This window comes from Chanos chanos, chromosome 15, assembly GCF_902362185.1.
Source record: "Chanos chanos chromosome 15, fChaCha1.1, whole genome shotgun sequence".
Classification (NCBI taxonomy): domain Eukaryota; kingdom Metazoa; phylum Chordata; class Actinopteri; order Gonorynchiformes; family Chanidae; genus Chanos; species Chanos chanos.
Genome location: NC_044509.1, coordinates 6021652 through 6048858, shown reverse-complemented (window position 1 = coordinate 6048858; position 27207 = coordinate 6021652). Strand labels below are relative to the sequence as shown.

The window sequence follows — 27207 nt, the reverse complement described above, 5'->3', positions numbered from 1 at the left end:
GAGAAAGAGAAAAAGAGAGAGAGAGAGAGAGAGAGAGAGAGAGGACGAACCACAGGTCCTCCTAATGGCTTCCCAGCTGCTGTCTGTTTTCTCCCTGTTGGCATCTCCTCACACGCTCAGACGGGAGCGGGCGGTGGCAACGAGCAGCAGTGTTAAATACAGCTGCCATCAGTCTGGCTACCAACTGACGACCCAGCTCCTCTGTCTCAGGTGTGTGCGTGTGTGTGTGTGTGTGTGTGTGTGTGTAAGAGAGACCGCCCCAACCCAAAAAAAAAAAAAAAAAAAACACTGCTCAGCCAGCAGGCCAGAGTCTGGGAACGTCCCAACTCTGTCTGGGTTTCTGTGAATTTAATGAATCGAACAGTCTCCGTTTCAAAGGTCATATTCTGACGCTTAAGACATTCAGGAGAAGTCTGCTCTTATTCAACATGGCACCCTTAAGGGTTGTGTGTACTGAATGTGTGAGACTTTGGTCAGCTTAAGTAATTGTGGTCATTTGAAGGACTCTACAGGGGTGATACTGATGCATTATGGGAGAATTAGATGATTCCCCCCCCCCCCCGGGTCCCTGTTGAAGAAACGTTCTTATTTTATGGAATTAATAAAACCCTCAAACCAGAGGTGTCATTTTAATAAGGGGGATAATAAGCGGACTTCATTCTCTGGGAGTGTCTTGGCCATTTTTTAGCTTAGGGAGGGATCTTAAGTAGCAATAGCCAAGACTAGAAAAAAAACAGAATGTGTGTGTGTGTGTGTGTATGTGTGTGTGTGGACACATTTATGTCTGTGTTTTTGATTTACTCGGTGTATGTGTGTGTGTGTTTCTGTGTTTGTGACTTTGGGTGTGTGTGTGTGTGCGCATTTGTGATTTAGGGTGCATGTTTGTGTGTGTGTGTGTGTGTGTGTGTGTCTGCATTTGTGATTTGGGGTGTGTGTGTGTGTGTCTGCATTTGTGATTTGGTGTGTGTGTATGTGTGTGTGTGTGTCTGCATTTGTGATTTGGGGTGTGTGTGTGTGTGTGTGTGTGTCTGCTTTTGTGATTTGGAGTGTGTGTGTGTGTGCATGTGTGTGTGTGGTGTGTGTGTGTGTGTGTTGATTAGGAAAGACCCACCTGATGATTCACCAGAGCCTTTCCTCAGACTGTCTGGGCCAGTTTCCATGGAAACAAAAGTCTCCCTTATAGGCCTTGCCTATGGGGACCACTCTTGTCCTTCATGTAAATAAATACATAACACTGAGAAACCAGCCAGAGAACATCTTTGTCACTTGAAAACTACATTTTCAAGGCGACATTAATAAATCTTAGAGCGTCCTTACCTCTCTCAGCAATCCATTTCCACGAAACAGAGTTTTCTCTCTCTCCAGACAGCGTCGATTTTTGAGTGATAAAATTACTTTGGTGCGTCTGGGTCTTCAGTGGCAATTGCCCCATTCACTCCACGGCACCCAGACTGAAAGGGATCACAAATTAAAAGAGAGAGACACACAAAAGACAGACAGATTGTCGCTGCTAGACGGTTCTCCTTACCCCCCCAGTCGTTCCTCTAATAGACGAGAACGGATTCGATTGACATTAAATGATTTGGCTCTAGCGTTCACCTCAATCAAATCAAGCTCAGCCTACATCAAAGGTCAAAGATCAAAGATACAGTCTCAAGTGGGTTTTTTGATTGATTTCATGTATAGATTCACTGACCCCTCAAAAGGTGTACAGTATCTTGAAAAATGAGCATTCGGTGTCCGAAGACACAGCAGAAGCAGAGGTCCAGTTTTCTCTGAGCCGTTGGGATTTGTATTGGCCAACTGAGGGAGCCCTAGTCTAACCCAGGGTGTCGGCGCGTTGTGTTCTCTAAACCCTCTTCACGGTCTGGGCTCTGGACCTCTGAACTGCACACACAACAATATCTTAGCACACTGGAGACTCTCAATAAACAATAGTGAAAACAGCGAACCTGTTTTTTGTCTCTGGCTCTCTGTGTTACGCGAATGTACATAAGTAACAGAGGCAAGTTGGGATGTCATTTGATTCTTTATTCTTAACTAGAGCCTATTTCAACCTATTACTATTCTGGCAGGAATGACCCAGACTGGACAAGTTGGCCAAATATCTAATTGGCCAAATTGTCAATATGGTAATTGTCATCTTTGTTTCTGTGGAAATGCATGAGACCAGTTCATAAAGATGAAAAGAAATGCACCGGCGCATATGTAAAATCCTCAGACATCTCTGAGAAATGGTTAACCAGCGACAGCCGCCTTCAAACTGAACGTTAGTTGTTTTTTTTTCCGGTTCTCGTTCCCATAATGCATTGTGTCTTGTGGAGTCTCACAAAGACAGTGGCACAATGACATTGAGATTATGTACTGCAGGTGGTGTTGGAGGCAAAGTATGTCATGTGTCAGATTTATCCTATCCATCAACAGCAATGAACGCACGAGGTGCCTTGCATAATGATATGGGCTCAGGTAGATTAGCGGATTACGGGCCTTTTGTTGTTTGGATTCTCTTTGTGTATCTGCAGAGATTCGGATAGAGAGGCACCAGTGATGGTGCTGCTGCTCATTTGTTCACCCTGTTGTTTTTTTCTTTTCCTTTTTCTCTTTGGGTTTTTTTTGTTTGTTTGTTTTGTTTTGTTTTTGTTTTTTTTGTTTTTTTTCCTTTTGCTTGTATCACAACATGTCCTCCTTGTATGTCCCAGCATGCCTTTCTCGCATCGCTCGATAACGTCTGCATTTCTAAGCGCTCAAAAAAGCCTTCAGGCACAACGTGATACGAGAATATGAAATGGATGGATGGCTTAACAAGTCCAGAGAGAGAAAAAGAGAAAGAGAGAGAGAAAGAGAAAGAGAGAGAGAGAGAAAAACCTGCCCCGTGTGCTCACACAGACAGAACGGCAGAGTGTCAGCGCGAGGCAGGAATGTGTGCTAGTAATGATGTGTATTGGCAGCAGATTAAATGTATGTGAGGAGATACTTCAGTCATTCATCTCACCATTGCCATGCATTAGCCCGTCTCTCTGAGGGCGTTCTTCAGCGTTTCTCCCGGTCTCCTCTTATTCCCCGTCTCTTTGTCCATTTCTCCCTCTCTTCTCCTCCACGGAGAGGTAACGGAAGTAAGGTGCTTTGATGGTAGACTGTGCTTGACTCTACCTCGAGCACCCAATAAAACAGAGTTTTATCTGAAAGAAAAATCCACTAAGGGCCAATCACAGTCGCCGTGTGCCCAGTCAGGAACCTTTATTCTCCGACCCTCTTCGCGGTGGTAATTTGTTCGGCCGTGTTGGCGCGAAAGCAGAATAACTCCGGTAATGAATGAACACAGGCCTCTCGTAACTTCAAATTGTAAATTAATCTCTTCCTCAAACGTGCAGATTTCTTTCTCTTTTTCTTTTTCTTTTTTTTTTTTTTTTTCTTGTTGAGTTCAAGCACGCCGAGGATTAATTGAGATGTGGTCAGTGCAGCTTTGCATTCCTCTACAGCGTCGTGGCCTGGAATTACTCAAATTCTCTTTACGCTGATTGCGTTTAAATAAAAAAAATTAAAAAAAAAAAAGAAAAGAAAAACCCTACTCGTTTTAGCCTCTCAGCGACATTTCAACTCAGCTGTCCTGAAGTGGCCTCGTATACCGGATACGTGAGGTATGTCTCTGCACAAATGTTGGGTTTTTTTTTGCTTATCTGTTGACTCGGACCTGAGCGGATGTAACCAGAGCAGGTTTGTTTACAGCTAACTCTGTTTGGTTTTCAGATGTGACTCAGACGTGCGCTGGATGCTAATTGCTTGTGAAGGGCTTGTTTGCGGGGACAGGAAAAATGGTGTCAGACGTTGCTCAGACGAATGCACAAATGCACGATTAGTTATGAGAACAGAGACTCTTCCAACCTGCTGAGCGTGCACTTAACAGCAAAAAAGAATCACAATTCAGCGTTTAGCTCACCACAACGAAATAAATAAATAAAGACATACATATGGAAACTGTAGAGACCCGAATGCGTACATGCAGCCACTGACATGAGTCTCGTTCACATAAAGAAATAAAAAAAGAAAAAAAAGATGGAATGGATGGAGCGACAAGATGGGGTGTAGGGAATAAATAAATAAATAAATAAGTAAATATAGGGGCTTCGTCGCTGTATGTCCTCTTCCCTCATTGGTCGCTATCAAGGTAGCATCTCCACGGCGGCCTTGGTTTTATGTAAGTCTCTCTGCGTCGGCTTGTAAGACAGAGCGGCAGAGGGGAATTGGGAGGTTGTCTCTGCCGGTGTGATACATTGCTAAAGGACCAGGCGGGTTGGACCGCGGGGTGGGCCGAGCTCTCAGTCACAGAGAGTAACAGGTTATCATGAATAGCAATGAGAGAGAGAGAGAGAGAGAGAGAGAGAGAGAGCAAACGCATTACTGGCCTTGAGATGACGATAACACATACATATATAGATTCCTGTTCCCTCTGACACACACAAAAGGGACAGAGGGCCTAAGTTATAATCTCATTTTGGCAGGAGGGTAGTGTGAGTGTGTGTGTGTGTGTGTGTTTGTGTGTGTGTGTGTGTGTGTGTGTTTGTGTGTGTGTGAGTGTGCATGTGTGTGTGTGTGTGTTAAGGGATTGTAATACCCTGAGATGGAGAGAGAAAAAAGGTTTACAGAGAGACACAGCTGAGGCGCTCGCTCTGTTTCAGCCCCAATCTCCCATCACAACATAATGGAGAAGAATGAAAAGGGCGTGGCACGGAAGGCAGGAGACGGAGAGGAGCAAAGGAAGGGGAGACAGGGAATTCTCCTCTGCCTCTCCTCATTATTGACGTTCCTCCCATCCCTCACAATGAGAGAGGGCGAAAAAAAGGGAGCTGACAGATGATAAGTGAATTAGCCTAGCGGCAAAGGCTGCGCATGCATCTGCATGTCTCTCTGTTCTCTCCCCCGACTGCGCTGCTCACGGCAGACACGGGAGAAATGACTAGAACGCCGCCGATGAGTTTGTGCGCCGGAAGTCGGGCAGACCTACAACTAAAAAAAAAAAAAACTTGTCCTGGTTTTGCTTTTTGCCAGGTCGAACAGGTATGATCATTATGTAGCGGTGTGTTTGGCACAGATTTGGAAGAGATGAACCAATACTCACTCGGGGGCGGGGGGTTCCTCTCCGGACAGTTTTTTTGAGATTGTCTCTGAATATCTAGTTTCAAGTTTCAAGTTGATTTAGAGCCCAATATCACTATTTAAAGTCTCAAAGGGCTTCACATGCCAACAACAAACAAAACTGGACATTGAGTTGGCCAAACAAAAACTAGACGTAACTCTCGTGTGGTGAGATAAATGTCGTGAGAACGTCTAGTAAGTAGATTGTTACTTATTTTTTATAAGTCTTAATGAGCGCACGTGGTTCCTATCAACCAGTCCCACCTCACATAAGGTCACAAAAAGTTTTGCTTACAGTTTTTAAGTTATTTGTGGATTAAAAGATAATCACTTGCCCAGTTTTTTGTTTTTTTTTTCGATTTCTGTAGTTTGGTTGCTGTGACTAGTCAAAAAGCCATCTACAGTAGGAATCCCTGCTCCCATACACTCAGAATTTTGTTTACCCCGGAAAGACCGAATAACCAAATTAGCCGATGTTTATTTTCCATAAACGTGTGCGTTGTTTATGTTTACAACTGATCTGTTCTTGCAATATTTTTATGATGTTTTTATGATGTTTGTGTTGGATTTCTATAATGATTCTATCAAATCCGCTGTTGACGCTTCTGGCCGACTACCTCGGGGTTCTTTGTTTGTTTTTGTTTTTGTTTTTGGGTAGGATAAAATGAACTGAAAAGAAGAAATGTGTTTTTGTTTTGTTACCTGGCTCAGTGATCAGTCAGTCAGATCTGAACGTGGGGTCGACTCATCTTCTCGTTTCATTTTCATTTTGCCTTTCTCTCCAATAACTATCTGCAACTGTCATGAATACGGTCATATTTTCCTCCAGCAACAGCTGATCCATTTTATCCTACAACAAATCCGATTTTTTTATGAATTTAGTCCGAGATCATTCACAAGATCATTCAGGGATTGTATGTGTTCCGCGCCAACGACATTCCCCCGTCTCGAATCGAATCTAATTATCAGGGCGCAAAAGGAGACCCAGGTTCCGGACATAGTTCTCCAGCGCATATCTTCTCTGCTTGGTTTTGGTGGGGTCAAAAAATTGCTTAGAAAACTCATTTCACAGTGAGTGGGTCTGACACAAACGAACACTCGCAACATAAGAGATAACAGGGGCTCCCTCAGGTTGCTTGCATGCTTAATTTTGGTTAGGTTTCTTTCTTCGTTTTTTTTTTTTCAGCTCATATATTGGATGCAGTACAATTCAAACAATTTTATGTTGTTGGTTTTTTTTTTTGTTTGTTTGTTTTGTCTGAAACTCTGTGGGAGGCTGAAAGAAAAGTAAGAAATACACACAACACACACAAGGTCAAAGCAGGTGATTGAGTCCAGTGAGAAGAGAACGTAATATGTAGTTATATTGTCTCTTACACGTGTTCCCTGGTCACCACGGAGAGGCTTTAGAATGTTCTAGACAGTTATGAGACTGAGCACCGAAAGAATGTTCGGAGTGATATATTTCAATTATGAGGACAAATCATATAATATTTACTTTCAATATCCAATTTCCTTTGTGTTCCCCTCACTGGGAACTCTAATTTATTTTTGGATTTATTTTCTAAATAATTAATTTTTTGAAGTTCTTTTCCCACGTCGCAGGACCTCGTATAACTCTAACTCTCACTCTCTCTCTCTCTCTCTCACACTCTCTCACTCTCTCTCTCTCTCTCTCTCTCTCTCTCTCTCACTCTCTCTCTCCCCCGTGGTCACTCTGTCGTTATTGCAGGATTTCAGTATGTGACGAGGACAAATTCCGCCACAACGAGTTCATCGGGGAAACCCGCATTCCCTTGAAGAAACTCAAACCCAACCAGACCAAGAATTTCTACAACTGTCTGGAGAAACAGTTGCCGGTGAGTGTACCCCTGCACCAGGTGTGGGATTTTGGGAAGGGGTATGGTCAACAGCATTAGACGCATTCCCAGCTATTCGTTTATGTCAGTAAATTTAAACTGTCAGACAGATGAAGGGTGAGAAAATGCACCCTCAATGCCTATTTTAAAAAAGAAATGCCAAAATAAAGATGGTGCAATAGTTGCCCCAGTTTGCCCACTTCAGTTTTACTTTAATGTTTGGGTTTTTTTGACAGATTTCACGGTTTTCTCTTTTAAGTCCCATCAAATCTTTAAGAGAGGAAATTCATTTCGAATTCTCCCAGTGAGAGGAGGCAACTTTTTTGTTGTTGTTTTTGGGGAGGGGGAGGGATTGTTTGTTTGTTTGTTTGCTTGTTTGTTTGTTTTGAGAGGGAGAAATGAGTCTCTTCAGAGTTATTGAACAATGAAATAGAAATGTGCTGATACTGGCATGAATTATAAATGCCACAAGGTGTTGGCCTGGTTAAATAGAGATTGATCTTAAATTTGAATTACCTGAGGTCAAAACACTTTCATATTGATCTCTAGGCCAACTCCTACTGCACAGTCCAACACATTACGATTGATTTTTTTCAGAAAATACTATTTTTCTTAACAATCTCGTTAACTCATGACACCGATGAGAACTTTAGATCCGATTTTTTTTTAAGACCTTTACCCAGGGGTGGCATCTATAAAATCTTGTCATTTTTATTTGGCTTCGCAGCACCTCTGAGAATATGTGGAGCTCCTAAAATGGTGTAACACCAGAGACAACACAAACTTAACGGAGGCACTGAGTAACTCAGCCCTGCCCTGCTGTCTATACTGCAGCTAACTCTTATCACTATGACAACAACACGGTTATACATATAGACATACCCCCAAAAATAAGGCTTCGTTTTCAGCGTTGAATGGAATCGTATGTCTGTCGAGGACTTTTTTTTTTTTTTTCTTGACATCTTCAGTCTATGTGGAGCGAAGTCAGGCTGTCTGCCAAAACTTGTCTTCATGTAATGAATTTGTTTGTGTTTACATCCACAGTTTAGTTAAAGGGTGTAGAGCAGGGCTGTTTGCTCAGTTATCTGTCATATCAAACTCCCTTAATCACGCTTTTAAAACAGTTTTTTGGTTACGTTAATCCAAAGTCAGGAGTCTGTATGTGTTTAAAGGCTCATCCCTGAAATATTTCATTTTTGGCTTTTGGGAAAACAGTACAGAAGTTTACTGTTACTGTTCATTTTTGTGAAGAACACAAAAATGTCTCTAAATGTCTGGCCCCGTTTCTTCAGTAATTTGTACAACAAGTGATGAAACCAACACATTTTTTTTTATACAATGGTCTTAGGTGTTGAGAATAACTGAATCATTAAAATTGATGTCGCTGTAACAAACAGCCTCTAGGAACAATAATACTACATAGAGATACCATCAGCATAGACAGAGCTGTGCGCTAACTATACACGGCCATTGTACTAAATAGCATTGCTGATACAGTTTGGTGCAGCATTGCGTGAGAAGAATTTGTGTTGGCTCCGTCTATATCCTAAATGAAGCTGGCCCTCATAAACAGCAAATATTTTCGAATTTGATTGTAGGACAATGCCTGTTGCTAATGTTTAAAACACTGCGACAGAGCAATAAATAAATAAATAAATAAATAAATGGGAGATAAAAGGAGGGGGTAAAAAAAAGGAAAAAAAAAAAACAGCTGATGAGAATAACAGGTCGATACACTCTGTGACTTTAGGGGGCGATTTGTTTAATGCTGTGTAACAGACAGGGGTTTGAATGGGAGGAGGGTCAAAGGTTAAGTCCGATCAGAGGCCCATTGTGCCAAACAGGGAGAATGGGACAGCGCCCGTCAGATTTCAGCAATCAAAGTTTAAATTTGATGTCACACGGCTCAGTATTGATCAGACATCTCATAACCTCAGCCAAGTAACCCTTTGAGAAGAATGGAAGGTTGGAATTTTTAAAAGACATGTTCAGACTTTATACAGCTACATCCAGTAAGAAAACTTTCTGCAGCTGGCTGGGACTTGCTCCCTTGTGGTGTGGACTTTTTTTTTTTTTTATATATATATATATATATATATATATCTTCAGTCTATGTGGAGCAAAGTCAGGCTCTCTGCCAAAACTTGCCTTGTTTCGAAGCTGTTTGATGCTGTTGATGTTTAGAAGCTGTTTGATGGATGCATTTGTTTTTCTTTTTGTTGTCTTTTCGTTTTGTTTTGACGGGGTCAAAGATTTTTTATGGGACACCAAAAGGGCATCAATTTGGCTACAAAGGTCGTTGATTTCCTAAAATAGATGAGGGATTTAGTCGAAATTCGAAGATTCTGATTGGTTAACAGTTAAAACATGCAAATGAGATATGTTTGCTTATGAGCCGTGAGATGGTCGCCATTCACTTCAAGTTTAGAGAGTTCCCACTTCTTGATAAATACCCACCGCCAGTGACTTACGCGTCTTCATAAGTTTTCCACATAATTTGCTCTACTCATCTAAATTCCTGTTGGCCGCGTTTTGCTGTCGAACATTCATCACACTCTGTAGTTTACAGTCCATTTATTCATCCCCCATCCACTGGCAAACGCGTCAAGCCCGGACGACAGGGAGATGTTACATCGATAAACATACGGGCCGGCACGGAACCAGCCAGCACATCTGAGGCGCCTTTAGAAACAGCAGTCGGACCCGGTTTGCTCTGCTGGCCCGTCATCAACGTGCTGTTTGTTGTGCGAGCGCTGCCAAGGCTCCCAAAAGACGTTGGTGTGACACTCCAGAGGGGACGGGAAGGAGATGAGGCTGCTGAGAGTGGGATCGTTAGGGACGGTTCTTCCACAGCTAATTAATTTCATGCTTCATAGACTAGAGACAAGTCTTTACCAACTTCAGAGAAAAATAAATAAATAAATAAACCTCTCCAACTCTTGGGTTCGTGCAAAACGCAACTTCTGAAATGTATCCAGTTTCTGGGTTGTTCGGTTGTTTTTGGGGGGTTTTCTTTGTCTTCTTCTTCTTCTTCTTCTTCTTCTTTTGTTTGTTATGAAAGCTTCTCTTGCCAAAAGACGAGTTTCTGGGAATCGATTACGGATTAACCCAGTGGTCTCGATCAGCGAGCCTAATCACTGATCGAAGATAAGAGGCACGAGGTTCTCACATCCCAGGATTTCGGATCCTTCTGCTTTTTTTTTTGTCTCGAAAACCATCACTGATAAGAGTCTGCCCAGAAACACGGTCTGTCTTTCTCTGATTACAGCCTGAGCGTCTTTTTCTTTTCTTTCTTCTTCTTCAACCGGCACCTTTGAACTGGGGAGATCACCCCCCCCGGTCTCTTTTCACTCTCAGATTCTTATATAAATCACACATTTTATGATTCTGTGACACAAAAAATTAATCGAGGAATGTTCCAGAAGTTCTTACCGGTGACATTTTTGGGACTTTGATTTCACCGCCAAACGCCTCAGTCAAGAGTTCTGAAAGCCGCCTTATTTGGTAACATTGTAAATATCTGGTGTTCACCAGAGGCATTTTGGGAAATTAGTAACTGAGGGCAACATTGCACTAACTCTCTTCCTGAGTAAATGTCAGCAGTAGCTATGTGGGTACACTACCGGCAATTTATTTCCACTCGTCCGTTACTGTCAAGATATTCTGAGCAGTTTCTCACTGACTCGCCGGTGGGGGGGTGGGGGGTGCTTGGGCTGTGTCATTTCCACAGATTGACAAGACGGATGACAAGTCCCTGGAGGAACGAGGCCGGATCATGATCTCTCTCAAGTACAGCTCTCAGAAATCCGGCCTGGTGGTGGGCATCATCCGCTGTGCCCACCTCGCTGCCATGGATGCCAACGGCTTCTCTGATCCCTACGTCAAAACGTGAGTCATCTCTCTCTCTCTGTCTCTCTTTCTTTCTCCCTCTCCCTGTCTCTCTCTCTCTCTCTTCCTCCCCTTCCCTCTCCCTCTCCCTCTCTCTCTCTCCCTTTCCTTCTGCCCTCAACATCGCAAGGGACAGCTGGAGTTGTCAGTCAAGTTTACTAACTTTATACTCCCTACGGATGGATGGATGGATGGATGGATAGATAGATAGAGAGATAGAGAGATAGATAGAGAGATGGACAGTTAGAGAGATGGACAGATAGAGAGATGGACAGATAGATAGAGATAGAGATAGAGATAGAGATAGACAGACAGACATATATGGATCGACCGGTACAGATAAGCTGGTTTTGTAGTGCAGAAGAGTAACTAACATCCTGTGCTGTTGTGTATCTACTTTTCTGTGGTGTCAGCATATCTGGCCTTTGTATATGAAACAGTCCAGATTTCTCACTGTAACTTCCAGGTTTATTTGTTCGAGCGGGTCCTTAGGGGGCGGTATGCATTGAAATTTTCTAAGCGGGCTCAATGTATGTAGCGAACGAATCAATATCGCAGTGTGCAGCTAATCCATTAGGTGTAATATACTTTTGAAACACAACTGCTGGCTGACCCAAGACTTCAGCGTACGGACTGCTGACTCTGTTGCATTTTGAGATTAATTCAGGATGATGTAGTCTTAACTACGAAGAACGCTCTCCTCGACAGTTTCAGATTACGCTTGGGGGTCCGTGCATTGCAGGAAAGAAATCTTTCATTTTCTGCTCCACGGGAAGGCGTGACGCATTGACACATTTCACTGGGAGACTCACTGACAGTTAGACATAATGAGTCCGACCAGCAAGAAACTTAAAACACGTTATGAATTTACCTCAGGCCGCAAGAATGCTTAATAACACCAATTAATAATACTACTTACTTAATAATAGCAATCATAATAATAGCTGAACAGAAGGCATTTGCCTCCTGTCCACCTCTGTCTCACACACTTCTACACTGTATGTGTGTGTGTGTGTGTGTGCGCGCGCGCGCATGCATGCGTGTTAATGAATAGAGAAGAAGGAGTGTCGGTATGGTTTATCCCTCCATCGTTCTTATGCTTAAATGTGTAGTTCTATTCCCGTCTGATACACGAATAGACCAGTCAATGACTCTATCAGCACAATGCAAACGCTGTGTTATCAGTCCATTAGTAAAGCGCTATGGTACAGACAAACAGATGCACATCTCAGAGTTTATCATTTACCTCATAATACAGGTCGTCATGGCAACAGGTTTACAGTGTTTACAGGCCTAACATTTGGATGAGCAGTTTATGTTTGGGGAATAAAACTCTTGTGGAGTGGAGCAGCATTCAATATTTTGCATTAATCTCCAAAAGTCTCTCCATTAAACAAGTGAGACAGGCTGACTGACATTTATAAAGAAATGTTTTGTCTGTTTGTTTTTTGAAATGTCTGATATTGGTAATTTGATTATTGCTGTTGTGTGTGGGGTTTTTTTTTAATATATCTCCAACAAAAAGAAACATTTGTTGACGTCATTTGATATTTTTTTTCTTTTTTCTCTGTTTTCTGTTTTGCCTTCATACTGGTTTCAGCCGGATGGTTTTGTCCATTTTTTTAATTGAGCCTTCAGTTTGAGACTCAAAAATGATATCCCCAATTGTTTTAAGTAAAGGACACAGGCATATAGATTAGAAGTTAGATAAATTGATAGAAGAACTCCATTTCAAATTGCAGTGAAATTCATTTAGTCACCAGGATGCAGAATAATTGGAATATTCAGAACAGCAATTACAGGAGAAAATGAAAGTCCTCAGATTTAGTGGTACTTGTGTGTGTGTGTGTGTGTGTGTGTGTGTGTGTGTGTGTGTGTGTGTGTGTGTTTGATAGAGAGGAAGAAAGATAGAGAGATTGAGAGCAGCAGTCCTGCTGGCCTTGTGCACTTGCAACAATGAATATTAGATAACAGAGGTTTCGGTAGGGGCTGCATTTCTCTACATGGTAAGGTTCAGAGAAACCTCTTAAGGCTGGGAGAACAGACCTGTAATTCACCTTTCCTCTGCTGTTTCTATTTTAAAAAAAACTCATGTTCTCAAGCAAGTAATAATAATACAGGAAAAGACATAATAATAATCTTCTTTTCATGTCGGTTATGACCTAACCAGTGTATGAGCTCATACAAACACTGAAAGCTTTTGCTATTGCTGCATTTTCATTGTTTATTGTTGACTCTCATTAATTGCATATAGGGAACGTTGAGACGTTTATTGCAGAAGTTTTGATCCATTTCATCTCTCTGGATATTACAATCACCCCAGCGACGCAAATAAAAATCGAGTTGTGACTGGCGTAGGGTCTGAGATGTTGGGAGTTCATGGTTTGAGGCTTTCCTTGCCGTGTCTCTGAGTCTCTGAGGCTCTGACTCTGTGTCTGCTGACCTTTGTAGCGGGGCGTATGATTCTCATTAAAGCTCAGTAATGGATTTAGGAGCGGAGCGCATGAGGAAATGGGACCAGTCGCTGGTTGTGACCGTACGATGTGTTTGTTTGTTTGCTAGCTCGTATCTGCTTTTGTTGCTCCCGTGTTGATTTATTGGATTTAGCCATGTTATTTTGTTGTCCTAAAGGTCACGGATCATGTGGATCGCAAATAATGTTCTAGAAAGCTCAGCTGACTGACAAATCCTAATCTACATGTTGCTTGTTCATGCTGCATAGCTTTGTAGCCGCTGTTGATTTTAGATGCTGTGTTCTTTGAGATTTTAATGCCGCAGTGCCCTCTAGTGGACATTTGAAACATTACTGATGATTCATGTGGCTGGCCTACGAGTGATGTGCTTACATTGTTTTCCTTATATCTATGTGGTCTCTGAATTGGCATTTTCATTTGTTTAATTGTATGGTTTTGTTGTACAATAAAACTAATCCCTGCTGCCATAGCGTTTCATACACAGGCAGTGAATAAATTTTAAATTTGTTTTAGATATTCCTTGTTAAAAGAAGTAGAGATCCGTCAAGATGAAAGGGATGTGGAAGGTGCTGGCATTAGCTGAAACACAGTTTAATGTCAGTGTGTGTCCAACGCATTACAGGTACCTGAAACCAGACGAGAACAAAAAATCAAAGCACAAAACTGCTGTCAAGAAGAAAACCCTTAACCCAGAATTCAATGAGGTAAAATTCACATATGTCCAATGTTTGTTATGACCTTGTTTTTTTGTTGGGTGTTTTTTTTAAGCTGATTCTGGTGGATGTACACTGTTCTTCACTGTCTAATGCTCAATGTTGCATGTATGTCTCTCCTCCTCATGTTCTTATTAGCATCCACAGCTGAAGTAAAAAAAAAAAAAAAAAAAAAAAAAAAAAACAGAAAGAAAAAAAAAGTGTTCGTGGAGATTGCTGCTCAAATCATATTCATATTTGTCTGTTTTTCTAGGAGTTTTTCTATGAAATCAAGTATGCAGATCTGACTAAGAAGACCCTGGAGGTAACAGTGTGGGATTACGACATTGGAAAGTCCAATGATTTTATAGGTGAGAAACTTTATAGGTGATGAAAGTCCAATGATTTTATAGGTGATCAGTCTTTCTCTCTCTCTGTCCGCCTCCTACTTCAGTCCTAAAGAGTGCAGTAGCTGCTCAGCTGATAGACCCATTTATGTTAATTCAGCGAACTGAAACTTTTTACAATTTATCATTTGATTAAAACATCAATGTTTAACCCCTTCTAACCTCCTAGATATATCTAGAGTTGTTTTAGCTAAACTTATTTTAGCACAAATTTAAAGTTTTGTTTATTAGTCTTTGTTGCTTTAAGTACGTTGACGTGGAAATTGGAAATTCGTGTGACTGGGCCTTGGTCTGCGGATGTGCGCGCTCATAGGAACACGAATTGCATCTTAAAAAGCTAAAATAAATTAAAAAAAAAAAAAAAACATCATTATGACTCTTTGTCACCTTAGGGCCTAATTTGGAGGAGTCTGACTTGCTTCATTGACAATGCTTATGCTGTTGAATGAGAACGCGCGTAAACATTATGTCTTCGACAGCAACAAAAAAACGAACAAACAAACAAAAAAAAAAAAACAGGCCGCATGAGGGGCAGCTTTTGGCCTCTGTTTTAATGGTTTTGGGTTCCCCTGGGCAACGTTTCTGTTATATGGTTTACTCCTCTGCCTCACCCCCCCACCCCTCCCCCCCTTTCCAGGCGGCGTTTCTTTAGGTATCAACGCTAACGGAGAGCGGCTGAAGCACTGGTTCGACTGCCTCAAGAACAAGGACAAGAAAATCGAGCGTTGGCACACGCTTACCAATGAACTGCCCGGCTCAGCGTACAACGACTGATTCCGACAAAGTCTTCTCTCTCTCTCTCTCTGTCTGCGGCCGAGGAGAACTAACAAACGTCCCCCCCCCCCCCCCCCCCCCCCCCCCCACCCACCCCCTGGTTCCAACATGATGTCAACCCGTGCCCCTGTCTTTCACAGACAAATCCACACTCTGAGCGTTTACCTGGTTTAGAGACGAGTGCAAAAATCAATCCCTTCTCTGAAACCACTGCATCTGGGTTTTTTTTTATTTTTGTTGTTTTTGGTTTGGTTTCTGTAACAACACCCCCCCCCCCCCACCCCGTACTGTTCCCAGTGTTATGCTTGCGGTTTGATCCTGTAAAATGTGGCTTTTGGGCTTATATAAAGGGTTTATGAGCAGCACGCTTCCTTTCTAAGGTTTGTTTCACCTCGCTGAAACCAGAGAAGCTTTATTCTCAAAAGGGGGGGGGGGGGGGGGGGTCAGCTTTTGGATGGCCTTGCTTTGTCCAAAATAAATATATTGCTCTTTCTAATATTACAGCATGGACTGAGGATGTTAGATTTGTATCTCAGAATGCCTTGGCACTATATATCTATATATAAGTAAATATTCACAAGTTACCTATCAATATTTGTGATTTATTCAGCTGGTATACAAGCGACGCTGTAAGAAAAAAAAAAGAAAAAAAAAAAAGGCGGTCTTTAAGCGTTTTTGAGAAGCTTTACGGCTGTCAATACCAATATCCGTTGTTTACACACATCTACAGTGCGGCTCAACTTTTTTCTGTGGCCTAAGCCGAAGACAAACATTTTGGGGGAGAGGAGAAGCGTTCCAAACCACTGGTCGTCAGGGTGATTCAGTTCCTTCGGTCGTCAAACGAAACGTAGCTGAGGCTCTATTAAGTTTCATTTTGTTTTAATGGCTTAGCATCTCATCGTTTTCAGTGTTTTGGTTGGTTCACATCATGTATTATGTAAAAGTCCCTTTTAGGAGGTCAATGTTTTTTTTTTGTTGTTTTTTATTGGTCAGCCCCTTTTACGCAGCCTTCTTAGAAAGTGTCCACCCAGGTGCTGTGTGTGAGAGAGAAGAGCACACAGGCATGTCGAGCAAATAAACCATTTCATTGGACAGGAGACAGAGATGAACTATCCACTGCCCTGTGTGTGTACGTAACACACACATGGTTAAGTAAAGAGAAGTGCAGATTACTGACAGGTAGTTATACATATTTAATGGTTGAGAGGTGAACAGGGCCCTTGGGCCTGTTGCTATGGTTACTATTTATCAAGCTCATTACAGATTTCAGTCTCATACAAGTTCAGATGCTGAGCAATGCAAAATTTTTTTAAAAAAACCAAAAAAACGTATTGTTAATTTTGATGTTCGAGATGGTCTTTTGTGCTAAGAAATGGCATTTGTGTCCATGGGTATTAAATCAGAAGTAGGAAGATGAAAGATGAAGGAGTGATTTACAATCCTGACTGACAAGTTTAATGTCCTCTTATATGATTGGTTATACTATTTTATGACACTAGCATTTAAATACACACGCTATTGTGCCGTTTCTTGCTTAACAGACCACATATCAAAGCTTTTTTTTTTCCCTTAAATATATCTCATTAAATTATATGATTTAGTGGTTTTCATCATTTGAATATATTACTGTTTTTAGTCTTGTTCGTTTTACCATATATGTACGTATAAACTCTCTCTGTATAAATTACTATATTGTGGTTATCTTTATTTATTTTTATTTGTGTATTTTGCATTTAGACTGATGGTGTCTTTAGCTTGTTCTGTTAAGTAGTCAATTTATGAGTTATTCTTTCTGAAGTTTCTTTGCATTTATAGACAGCTGTTAAACCGTGGAGTCCCTTCTCATGAGAACTATAGCATACCCTCAGAAGCACAACATTTATGCTACAAATCAAGACAAAGTCCCGGTGGTTTTGAGTATGTCATCGTGTTATCATTGCTAGTGACAAAACCAACGTTTTGCCTGTCTCCCGCAGATAATTGTGCTCATGACTGTTCGTACAGTGCTTATGAAGGTTTTATAGAGCTCTTTTATTAACTGTTCGGTACTCATGTCTATCAGTATATCAGCATCTCTGTCAGAAGCGACGACAGAGGTTTCGCAGACAGCCAGAGTCCAGCCCGAACTTGAAGTGTGTGTCCGTAATGCCAGCTCTGTCCGGCAAATCCTCCTCTCTCTCCCTCTCTCTCTCTCTCTCTCACTGTCTCACTTTCTTTCTCTCTCTCTCTCCCTCTCTCACTGTCTCACTCTCTCTGTCTCTCTCTCTCTCTGTCTCTCTCTAGCATTCAGCACGCACACACTCGTGAAATATTTTGTAAACTGTTTGCCTTTGTACTCAACCTCTATGGCATAAAAAAAAAAAAGAAATTGCATGAAATGTTCTTGATTTGTCATTAATTAAATGACTTTGCTTAATGTTTGATACTGCTGTTTTTTTCTCATGTAATACAAAAAAAACAAAACAAAACAAAAAAAAAAACACTTACTCTGGATGCTAAAAGAATGTCGATCTCTCTCTTCTTGAACTGAGTTATTTTGTACCTTTGAATGCTATCACATTACCCTTCAGGCTGTTCTGGTGACAGGAGATGTGAGTGCATGTTATAAAAAAAAACAAACAAACAAAAAAGAAACTTTAAAAAAAAAACACAAAAAAGGGGGTCTGTCTTGTTTTGTTTCCTTTTTGTAACACTCAGGCAATTGTTTGCATATTCTCTGTGGTTCTCTGAGAAAAACTATACTCTTATTCCTGTATTCACCTTACTCTTGCACCAAATGGCTGGATTTTATCGTGCCTTTTCTTTTCTAACTCCGTGTGTGTGTGTGTGTGTGTGTGTGTGTGTGTCTGTGTGTGTTTTTTGTCGGATGGATTTTTTTTTATATGTTTGGTTTTTGTTTTGTTTTGTTCGTTTTTGGGGCACCGCTCACTTTACAGAGATTCTTCGGTCGATATTAGCTTTTACTATGGAAACGATACATTTTGGCACATTTATATTCCGAGTCTGTGATGATGTCGTCAGAATGCTCTTTCTCTCTTCTGAATAGGCCAGTCGGTAACAGGTCATAGGCATGTCCGTTCTACTGTGTGTGTGATTGTGCTGTTGTTGACAGTGGGTGCAAGGTTGAGGTGGAGAATTTCCTACAGTACCTCAGATCCTGCTTTCTGATAGTATCTCACAGGATTAGACAGATCTCTACAGAGAAAAACACAAAGTGCATCCTCTAACACAGTGTCACTACATAAAGTATTAGTTAGAAGTTCATATGTATCTTAGGTATCTAGATTTTCTCTACATGCTTTCATGCTTGTCCTTATGAAGTGAGGTGGGGCAGTTCCTCTAAACGTAAATAACCAGATGGGTTTTGTTTTTGTTTGTTTGTTTTTTAAGGTTATGGTGATTTTTTTTTTTTTTTTTTAGGTGATGGTGTTATGGTTTATCAGGTTATGGTGTGCTTATACTAATTCTAGCAACACCCCTTTGAATGTTTCCAACACTCAGTTGGTGACTGATGTGACAGTCACACACACACACACACACACACACAGAGCACTAGAAGAAATGAATCAGTTGACCCATGTCAAAAGTAATGATTTGCTGAAGAGGTACTATCAGAAACTAGAAACTGACTTCTCTCTTTATTTTTGTCCTATTTTGAAAATGTTCAAAAGTATTATATCTAAAGTGTGTTTTTTACTCTGGCGAATGATGTGGTATTTATATGTTTCAAAACTGGAAACCCATGTCCAATAAAGTAGAGAACCAACCTAAAAACCTGCTTTTCTCATTTGTTGTAATTCACTGACAGTATATCTATATCTAGAAAAAGTCATTTTAGAAGAGTTACATTTTAGCCATAAATGTGTTTGTTTTAAAAGGACAATTCACCATTTATAAGCTTTTTTTACAGTACATTTTACTTAATAATCATTCAAAACATTTTGTTTATGAAAACCTGAACACGACCTTATTTTTTCCAGATACTGTCACATCAATACTGAATGCTTATAAATGTTCAGCTCTGTATTATTGCAGAAAGCAATAGTTTGCCACTCTTAGAGACCGGCTTCACCTAACGCAAAAACAAAACTGTGATGTAAAAAAAAAAAATATATTTTAAGCACTAGAGTAAAAAAATAACAATAAGACCTAGGAAACGGTCTACGGGTGGAATGATGTAATTCATGTGGAGACTGAATAACGGAGGTTCGTGATTCAGACTGTGCTAATTAGAGCATACACTGCGGTTACTGGTAGTCATTAGCCCTGCAAACTTGGCCTTCGCTGGCTTTGCCATCTGCTTTGTTCTCTGGTGACTGATACTGCCGGTGGTTCGCCCTGTTCAGCAGGCTATCTTTTACCCCGGGGCGACTACAATCGTTCATAGGCCGGCTGTCAAACCTGTCTTTTTGTTGTCACACAGCGTAAGCCTTGATATTGCTTTTCAGACTGACCGTTGCGTACGTTATATTGGCAGAGAGTCTGAAGGCTAAATCCATTTCTGGTGTAATACAAACCCGCGTCTGTTTGATTTGCGCGTGCAGCCTGAAAGAGGTACCAATAAAGTGATGATTAGCCACATGACAATGTTTGAATCAGCTGCCATTTTGTACATTCGTAAACACTAACACAACATGTAGGGGAGTTTTTGCCTTTAGCAACAGCAAGATCAAACCTGACCCCATTTACTGCAATTTGATTGAGGTTTCCCGGGTATCAAAGTCGCAGAATACCAGGTTTACTGACATCAGTTTAAAAATTCTTATACTTAACAGCAACATATCATCAAAAACTCCCTTTTTTATTTCAACTAAAAAATATTAATTTGACACAACATCATTTGCAAATTTAAAAATCTGTGAACCACATAATTTAGTTCATTTCATTTACTGACAAGCAGTCACATACACGTATAATTAATAATTATAATAAATGTATTACCCATAACACGTTTCAGTCCCGAGGTCCCTGCTGGATGTCTCTGTTACAACCCTGTCATTTAATAGCTCTAACTCTACCTCCAAACTCCTATTGATATCAGACTTTATTATGTTACACAAACGAACTAATACTAAGCTCTAACATTCTAGACTGCATTCGGTCAGTGTTTTATTCATAATTCTAAGGAATAATGTGTTACTTAGAAAGAGGCCTGAGCCATCCTGCAGGACTCTGACACCAGCTCTGACAGGTGAGGTAAAAAAAAAAAAAAATTCTTTCATACTCACTTATATGTGATCCTAACATGTGATGTTCTGATTTTTCATGTAATTTTCATTCTCCTGGATTACAGATGATCACAAAACTCTGCTCACTGTGGACAGAAGAACTACCTGAGTGTTTTGGTATTCAGGAGTACAGTTCCATCTTGTGCAACACATACAGTCTTGGCAAGATGCCTCCTCCCATGGCTGTTGGCAGATGGGACACCACCTTCCTGTGACAGTCGGTTTTTCCATCACTTGTTTTGCTCTGAATCATATATTCATGAGTGACAAAGCAATGTATTAGAATTCACCACCACAAAGATGTCCTTCATCACCTGTCACCCATGTCCCACTGCGTCTCGTTTTAATATGCAAAAGGATAAGAGAGGGCTGTCACACTTTAATCTCCAGACAGGGCCACAAGAAAATTTACAAGGTTAATCTCATGTTGTTCACATTCATGAGATGTTTCGTGGCTAACTTCAGTTGAGCTCTGCGAATTAATTTGAATGACTGATCGACTTGCCAGTGCTTATTTTACGCAAGTTAGACCTAACTGTAACAAGACCATTTAACTTCCATCGGTTAGCTATTACAACACTGTTTTGATCATTTCAGTGACTTCAGCTTAAAGTCTTCAAGATCATAGATATGTTTTCCCTTCTCTCTCTCTCTCTAATTTAAATATTTTTTTATGCCGAATTCCATCACATTTCCTTATCACGTATTATAACTGCAGATAAGTACAGAAATTCAGCAAAGTAATTTCTGAACCACGAAAAGGTCTGAACACAGAAATTATGACATTTCATGAACACACATTTCCATACACTCTAGCCATCCGTCCACACTTTCTTTTAATAACGTCAAAAATATATTGAACGACGACGATTGGATGGAGGACAGGTGCCGTAAACTGTTGCTGCTGCAAACCCACGTGATGCCGTATAAATGCAGACGGAAACCTCTTTTCGTCCCTCACTCATTTGTTCAAGCCTCGGTACATCGAGAAAGATTGTTCTGCTACGATTGAACGATCTGTAGAAGTAGCGAAAAGGTAACTAACTTCATGATCCCCAACAGTATGTTTAAACTGCTCATTTTGAGTGTTATCCAAATGTATGGTTACAGTCTTTGCGACATGCTAAGAGTAAATACTGAGTAAATTTCGCTTTGCCACGTGGTGAGACTAGCATGCTGCGCATTTTGCAAAGTTAACATTAACTGTTATTTAAAAGAATGCAGTTAATTTTCGTAGCTAACATTCGCAACGTTTATGTCAGTTTCTGTAACTGAACCAAGTTTATATGCATCGGAGTTACAGTCTGAGGTATACGTTTTTTGAAACAAATGTTGTTGCTTGCTACTTAGCAAACATGTCTCTGTGGACAGCTGCATGTGGTAGCGACTAGTGTGTGACAGCTTTTAATATGTAATCTTAGTTTAGAAGATCTGTCCAATCGCAAATTAAAGCCATGGACTGCTCTTTAATTTCTAGAATTTACCCGTTGCTATGGGTAAATTCCGCGTGTCACATGGCTATAAAATATCCCGGTTTGCTTTCATCCTGCATCCACGTTGCAGCGATGACAATGAGGCCTGGTACAGTACCTGGAACAAGCGGTCACAATACCGAACGTTAGTTTTGCAGAATAAGTACATGAACCTTTACTGACACGTTGATTTGTTCGGAGAAGTAGAATAGTTGAGTTTAGTCAAGAATAGACAGCAGCTAGTGAAACCGTGAGTAGTGTGTTTAGTCTCGTGCGTTGCTAATGCTACCACTTTTCAGTCCTTAGGAGGATGGAGAGGTCTACAAACTGGTTTGCGTGGGTCAGCCGAGGAAACGCAGGGTTTCTCTGCTTCAAGAACCTTAAAGCCTGGTGAGTGTGTGTGATTCTGAATTTTTTTTTTTTTTTAAGCTTTAAGTTCAGCACAGCACTCGTCACGGCCCAGTGACAGTGGGCTCAGGAACAAGTGCAGTGCAAATATTAATCCTTTCTCTTGCAACTCACCGCTGTGGCTTCACAATAGCGGTGCTACTAGCGAGAATGGACATTTTCTTAACACTGCACGTGACGACTCTTAGAAGCACGCATTTCTTGACCGACGTGTCCCTGTCTTGCAGGACTTAGCTGGAAGGCCTGACTGTTTTGGGTAGTAAAGTGATTTCAGGTACGTCACTGTTCTTGTAAGGGAAGAATGTTACGTCTGTGTGATGATGATTGGCTTAATGTTCAACTGCTCTTATAACCATGAAAGACAACTGCCCGTCTGAACAAGCATGTAATGAATTCAGCAGCACTGAAATGTTGCCTTTTCAGCGTGTCCATTACTGTGTGCTAACTCTCTCTTGTTTCCCCTCATTTTTCAGTTAACGTACCATGACGAATGTCTTCCAATGTGTATTGTCTCCTCTCCAGTGAGACCGCACAAAAGGTAGTCTTGTTATCCAGGCCTAGTGTTTTTTCTGGGTTCCTTCACTCTGCTTTAACCTTTTAGTTGTGTACTTCTGGACTCCGAGACTGAGGTCTATCCCGACTGGCTCCTCTCGGTAGAGCTGTGTCGTTGGAAACGCCTCAAAAAACATACCTGTGGTATCGCTTTACCCATTCGGCTACTGCCATTAGCTTTGTGGGGTCAAAAAAACTACAGAACAAAATATGCAGATGAGTCACTGTAGACGGTTGTCTTGAGTTCATTTTCCTGAAGTCCCTTCTCTTCTTCTCCAAGGTGTAACCCAGAAAGTGACCAGCAGGGGGAGCTTTGACATTTCTGCATCCGGTAAGCATTGACATTCTGGAAAGCTAAATGCTGACACACTTTTTTTTTTTTTTTTTTTGGCTACAAAATTGTGTGGATATTAGAATTGGAAACCTCATTCTGGATAAGTGGAGGGTTTTTCTTTCATCAGTGTTTTCCATTTGAGCGATGAACTCCGAATCGAAGGCTTTGGAGCCTGTACAGGTAGTTCTCTGCCTCGAGATCTGAGCCCCTGTAAGATTTTGTTCAGCCCTAATCTAATACACCTGCTTTGTGTTACCGAGGCATCTCGTGACCTCGATTAGCCCCTTAATACGTGTCTGCGTAGAGTTGGAGCGAAAAAGCTCGCATACATTGCAGCCCTTGAAGAGGATTGCCTATTTGTGCCTTTTGAAGAAATTAAAATTTTAATCTCATTCTAGGGATATAAAACGCAATCAGGTGTGTTTATGTACCCCACAGTGCCAAGCTGTTCACTAAAAAAATTGTTTCTCTTGGTTGTTGTCCATTGTTAATGAGTCTTGACCAAATTATGTAGGTCTCGCCTTAATTTGGCGGAGACAGAATGTTAACTGTCTAATCAGCCAGCACTGTGGTATCTGCATCCAGTTGTATATCCAACTGGATTGTTCAAATAGCAGTGCAAGAACATCTCGACATTTGCTACCAGTGGTCTCCATGTTGTCTGGTACATGGGGTCCTGGTTAGTGCCGAGACAAACCTTTGTCTGACACAGCAAGTAATGGGGTGTAACGGTACACAGAAGTCACGGTTCAGTTCACGCCACGGTCTGGACATCACGGCTCAGTACGGGGGGGGGGGGGGGGGGGGGGGGCATGGCCATAGAATGGAAATCATGATTTTTTCCTTGCCCTTTTTGAATTCACTGAGATGAATGTCCTATGGAAACATGGTCAAAGTATGAAAACATGTTCTCTTCCTACAACCGTGCAATCCATATGAAGAAAATAAACGTTTGTACAGCCCGCTCTGAATTCCATGTGTTTGTTACGTCACGACTGCACATGGCCACCTCCAGCGGCGTGTAGCCATTCGTCGGCTATGGACAGCCAGCGTTGCCATCTATTATTCAGCCATACTATTACTTACTACAATGCACCAGTAAACAAGAACGTAGGGTCCTTAAACTTATGTTGTAATATGTTTACACCACAATCAGTTCCCAAATCTGAGAGAGAAGAGAACAGACTATGAGATGGTGAGATGAGACTCGTGTGTGTTCTCTGCACGACTGTGCGCGCTGAACCGTAATGTCCTTACCGCAACGGTTCGGGACGAATACACGTACCGTTACACCCCTAGCGTGTAATCACCTGCGTTTGGGCTGTAGGGTCTCTGACTGTTTTCGCTCTGTATTTTAGGAATGGCAGGAGGTCCTCGTTTCGTACCAACGGGCTTGTGTTCGGTAAGTATCTATGGATGTAACTCACCTTCGTGCAGGCCTCTATCAGTTCTTATAGATTTCCACTCCATCTTCACTGTTTTTCTTTGCCGGCACCGGTAAAGAGTTCAGAGACGGCTTGACAGCATGTGAATCTGATACGCCATAGCTTGCATAGAGCGAGGGTGTGAAATATCCTAGTACTTGAAGCTGTGGGGAAATTGAGTGCTCGCCCAAGTAAGTGTTAAATTAACAGTTAATGATGTATATGAGGAACTATGTCAAGGCGGGGGGGGGGCTGTTATTCACCTCGCTGCGGTAAGTATGGGAACAGCTGTTCCTGGCATGTGTGGTGGGTGTGCGGCCCTTGGTGTGGTGTTGAGCCGTGGCATTTCTGCTGAGATGGGATATTTGTCCGCGACATCCTCTTTCACTAGCAGGCCTTGCTGGTGGGCTGGGCACACTGGTATGTTTGGCATGCAAAGCTGCCAGTGGTGTGTCATATTAGGACTCCGCAGTGCGCTGTGTGTGTGTTTCGTCCTCCTGCTTGTATGTAGCTGTACACTGGTATGAGGAGTACCATAGCAGTATACTGCTACTTGCTGCTTTTAGACTCCTTAGGACCTCCATGTTACATTTTTGCCCCTTTTCTGGTGGCTCCAAACATCTAGTTGGCTTGGACACCAACCCATAAAGTCAGAGGTGTAGTTTTGGTAGATGGATTTTTAGTTGTTTTAATGCCTGGTTGTCATTCTGATTATTTGACTATTGAGAGTTCACATCACTGCAGATGGTTCTGACTGTCTTTAGACTTCAGATAGATGAGTTAGAGTTTTAAGTTGAGTTGAGATGTCTTCCAGTCTTTTGTTGATGGATTCGTAATACTTTCCACTGGTCATTTACCAAGGCTGTGAGGAGATCCAGTTCCTGATTGGCTATGGACATGACCGAGAGAAAAAAACCCATTCCAGTGGGCCGCTCCAGTTCATCACTGCTGTGGTTCACTGGGAACAATTCTTTAATATTTTTTTTTTTTTTTTTTAAATCTTAAAAGCTGCATCCTAATTCCTGGGATTTGGTCTTTTTTCCTTTCCTTTTTAGTGTTTTGCCAAAACTTAACTGACTTAATGTCTCTTTACAGGGCGGCAGTGTCGGTGTGGAATTCATCCCGCGGCCAGACGCCAGAAGGAGGTGAGAGCTCTTTCGCTCAAGCTGCTCCACGGATCACTTTCAAAGGGGGTCAGCCACGTCTTAAAAAAAACTGGCGGCCCTTAACGCACTGATCCCAGATCAGCGCCTCGCGAGATCCGACGCGGGTTTTCGTATTGACCGATTCCTGCAGTCTCAAGGGGCAACATCATCGCGCTGACTTTCTCACCAAAACATTCTCCCTTTGACACGACAGCCTTTTTGTACATTGTCCAATGGCTTTTAAGAACTGTTGGGAAAGAGTTTTAAAAGATGACTCCCCCCCTTTCTAATGTGACTTTTTTTTTTCTTTCTTTTTTATCAGCACATCTGAAGAAGCTCAAGTTGAGGGTGTTCCCGGTGAGGACTCATCTAAAAGACTTATCTGATGTTTGTGGACTGGCCCGTAGACATGCTTAATTTGTATAGATTGATGGATTCAGGGAACAAATCTCCCATTGAAGAACGTCAATTTGAGTTGGTGTGTTTGACAAAAGTGCATTGTGGGCGTTGGCCTTTGAGTCAACAGTCCTGCAGTTTTCATTGCATGGTGTAAAAGACTGTAACTGCTTTGACTTTTTTTCTCTGACATGGAGGTTTGTTTGGGGTTTTTTTTGTTTGTTTTTCTTTTAAGACAATGTTACAAAACACACTTCAAATAAAGAGGCCTTTGTTTTGAACCATTCTTGAGGGTATAGTTTTGGGTTTTTTTCCTCATTTAGTTTGCCAAAACCATGTCATGCCCTATATAGGAAAAATTTCCTGGCAGTCAGTCCTAGACTGTGACCATACAGAGAGACTTGTCAACAGCTGAGGTGGGAAAACAGCTCATGTCAAAGACTTAAATTCCACTAATTCGGTACATTTAGAGCTCCGTGTCTCACGGCCGACCGTTTAGAGAGCATCTTAATCGGAATCTTCAATAATTCGGTCTGGATGTTCCGTTCATGTCTGGCCAATTCACTTCAGACCTTTAAGTTTTGTGATGGGGAATTAGACCATGTTGTTCACGAGGCTGGTTTCCTGCCAGCAGCGGGCAAGTTCTCAGGGTTTCAACCTGGTCATGAGGAAGAGATTAAAAGGTTTCCCCTTCAGAGAACACGGTTTTCACAGCCTAAGTCTTTTTGTTGACATGCTCTTTTTCTAAGCCTCTATTTGTTAGCAGTTAAATGTAATTTGTGAGGTACCCTTGTCAGAGAAAATGTTCTCTGTAAAATGTGAAATGTTAGTGTCATGTAAGCGTTAAGGAAAGTTTTTTTCAGGGTAGAGGAGTGGCACATTCACTCTGCCAACAGTCCTCTGCAAATGATTTTTTTCTATTTCTTTCACAATCTGTTCATCTGATAACCTAGGATGGTTTTAAATATCTCTCTAATCAGTAAAGGCGCTCTCATAGCATACATTTTCTTTTTTTTTTTTT

The 27207-nt window shown here is 41.5% G+C and overlaps 1 protein-coding gene, 2 long non-coding RNA genes and 1 other non-coding gene across 4 annotated transcripts in view; all 4 read left to right on the top strand.

Annotated features, from left to right (window-relative positions):
* LOC115828661 (double C2-like domain-containing protein beta) overlaps nt 1-15227 on the top strand; it is a 65357-nt gene extending 50130 nt beyond the window's left edge. The window contains exons 5-9 of the mRNA XM_030792721.1: nt 6866-6992; nt 10723-10880; nt 13977-14058; nt 14321-14417; nt 15091-15227. Of these exons, the coding sequence (XP_030648581.1) occupies nt 6866-6992; nt 10723-10880; nt 13977-14058; nt 14321-14417; nt 15091-15227 (601 nt within the window). The remainder of the gene's footprint in view (nt 1-6865; nt 6993-10722; nt 10881-13976; nt 14059-14320; nt 14418-15090) is intronic.
* Nucleotides 15228-21404: 6177 nt separating this feature from the next.
* Nucleotides 21405-22609, top strand: LOC115828739 (uncharacterized). Its single transcript, XR_004025965.1, has 3 exons — nt 21405-21491; nt 22227-22317; nt 22563-22609. It is a non-coding gene; the product is annotated as an uncharacterized LOC115828739 (long non-coding RNA).
* A 349-nt stretch (nt 22610-22958) lies between these two features.
* On the top strand, nt 22959-23096 carry LOC115829066 (small nucleolar RNA SNORA18). Its single transcript, XR_004025990.1, has one exon. It is a non-coding gene; the product is annotated as a small nucleolar RNA SNORA18 (small nucleolar RNA).
* Nucleotides 23097-24397: 1301 nt separating this feature from the next.
* On the top strand, nt 24398-26472 carry LOC115828738 (uncharacterized). The gene is made up of 3 exons (XR_004025964.1): nt 24398-24623; nt 25741-25790; nt 26113-26472. It is a non-coding gene; the product is annotated as an uncharacterized LOC115828738 (long non-coding RNA).
* The last annotated feature ends 735 nt before the right edge of the window (nt 26473-27207 follow it).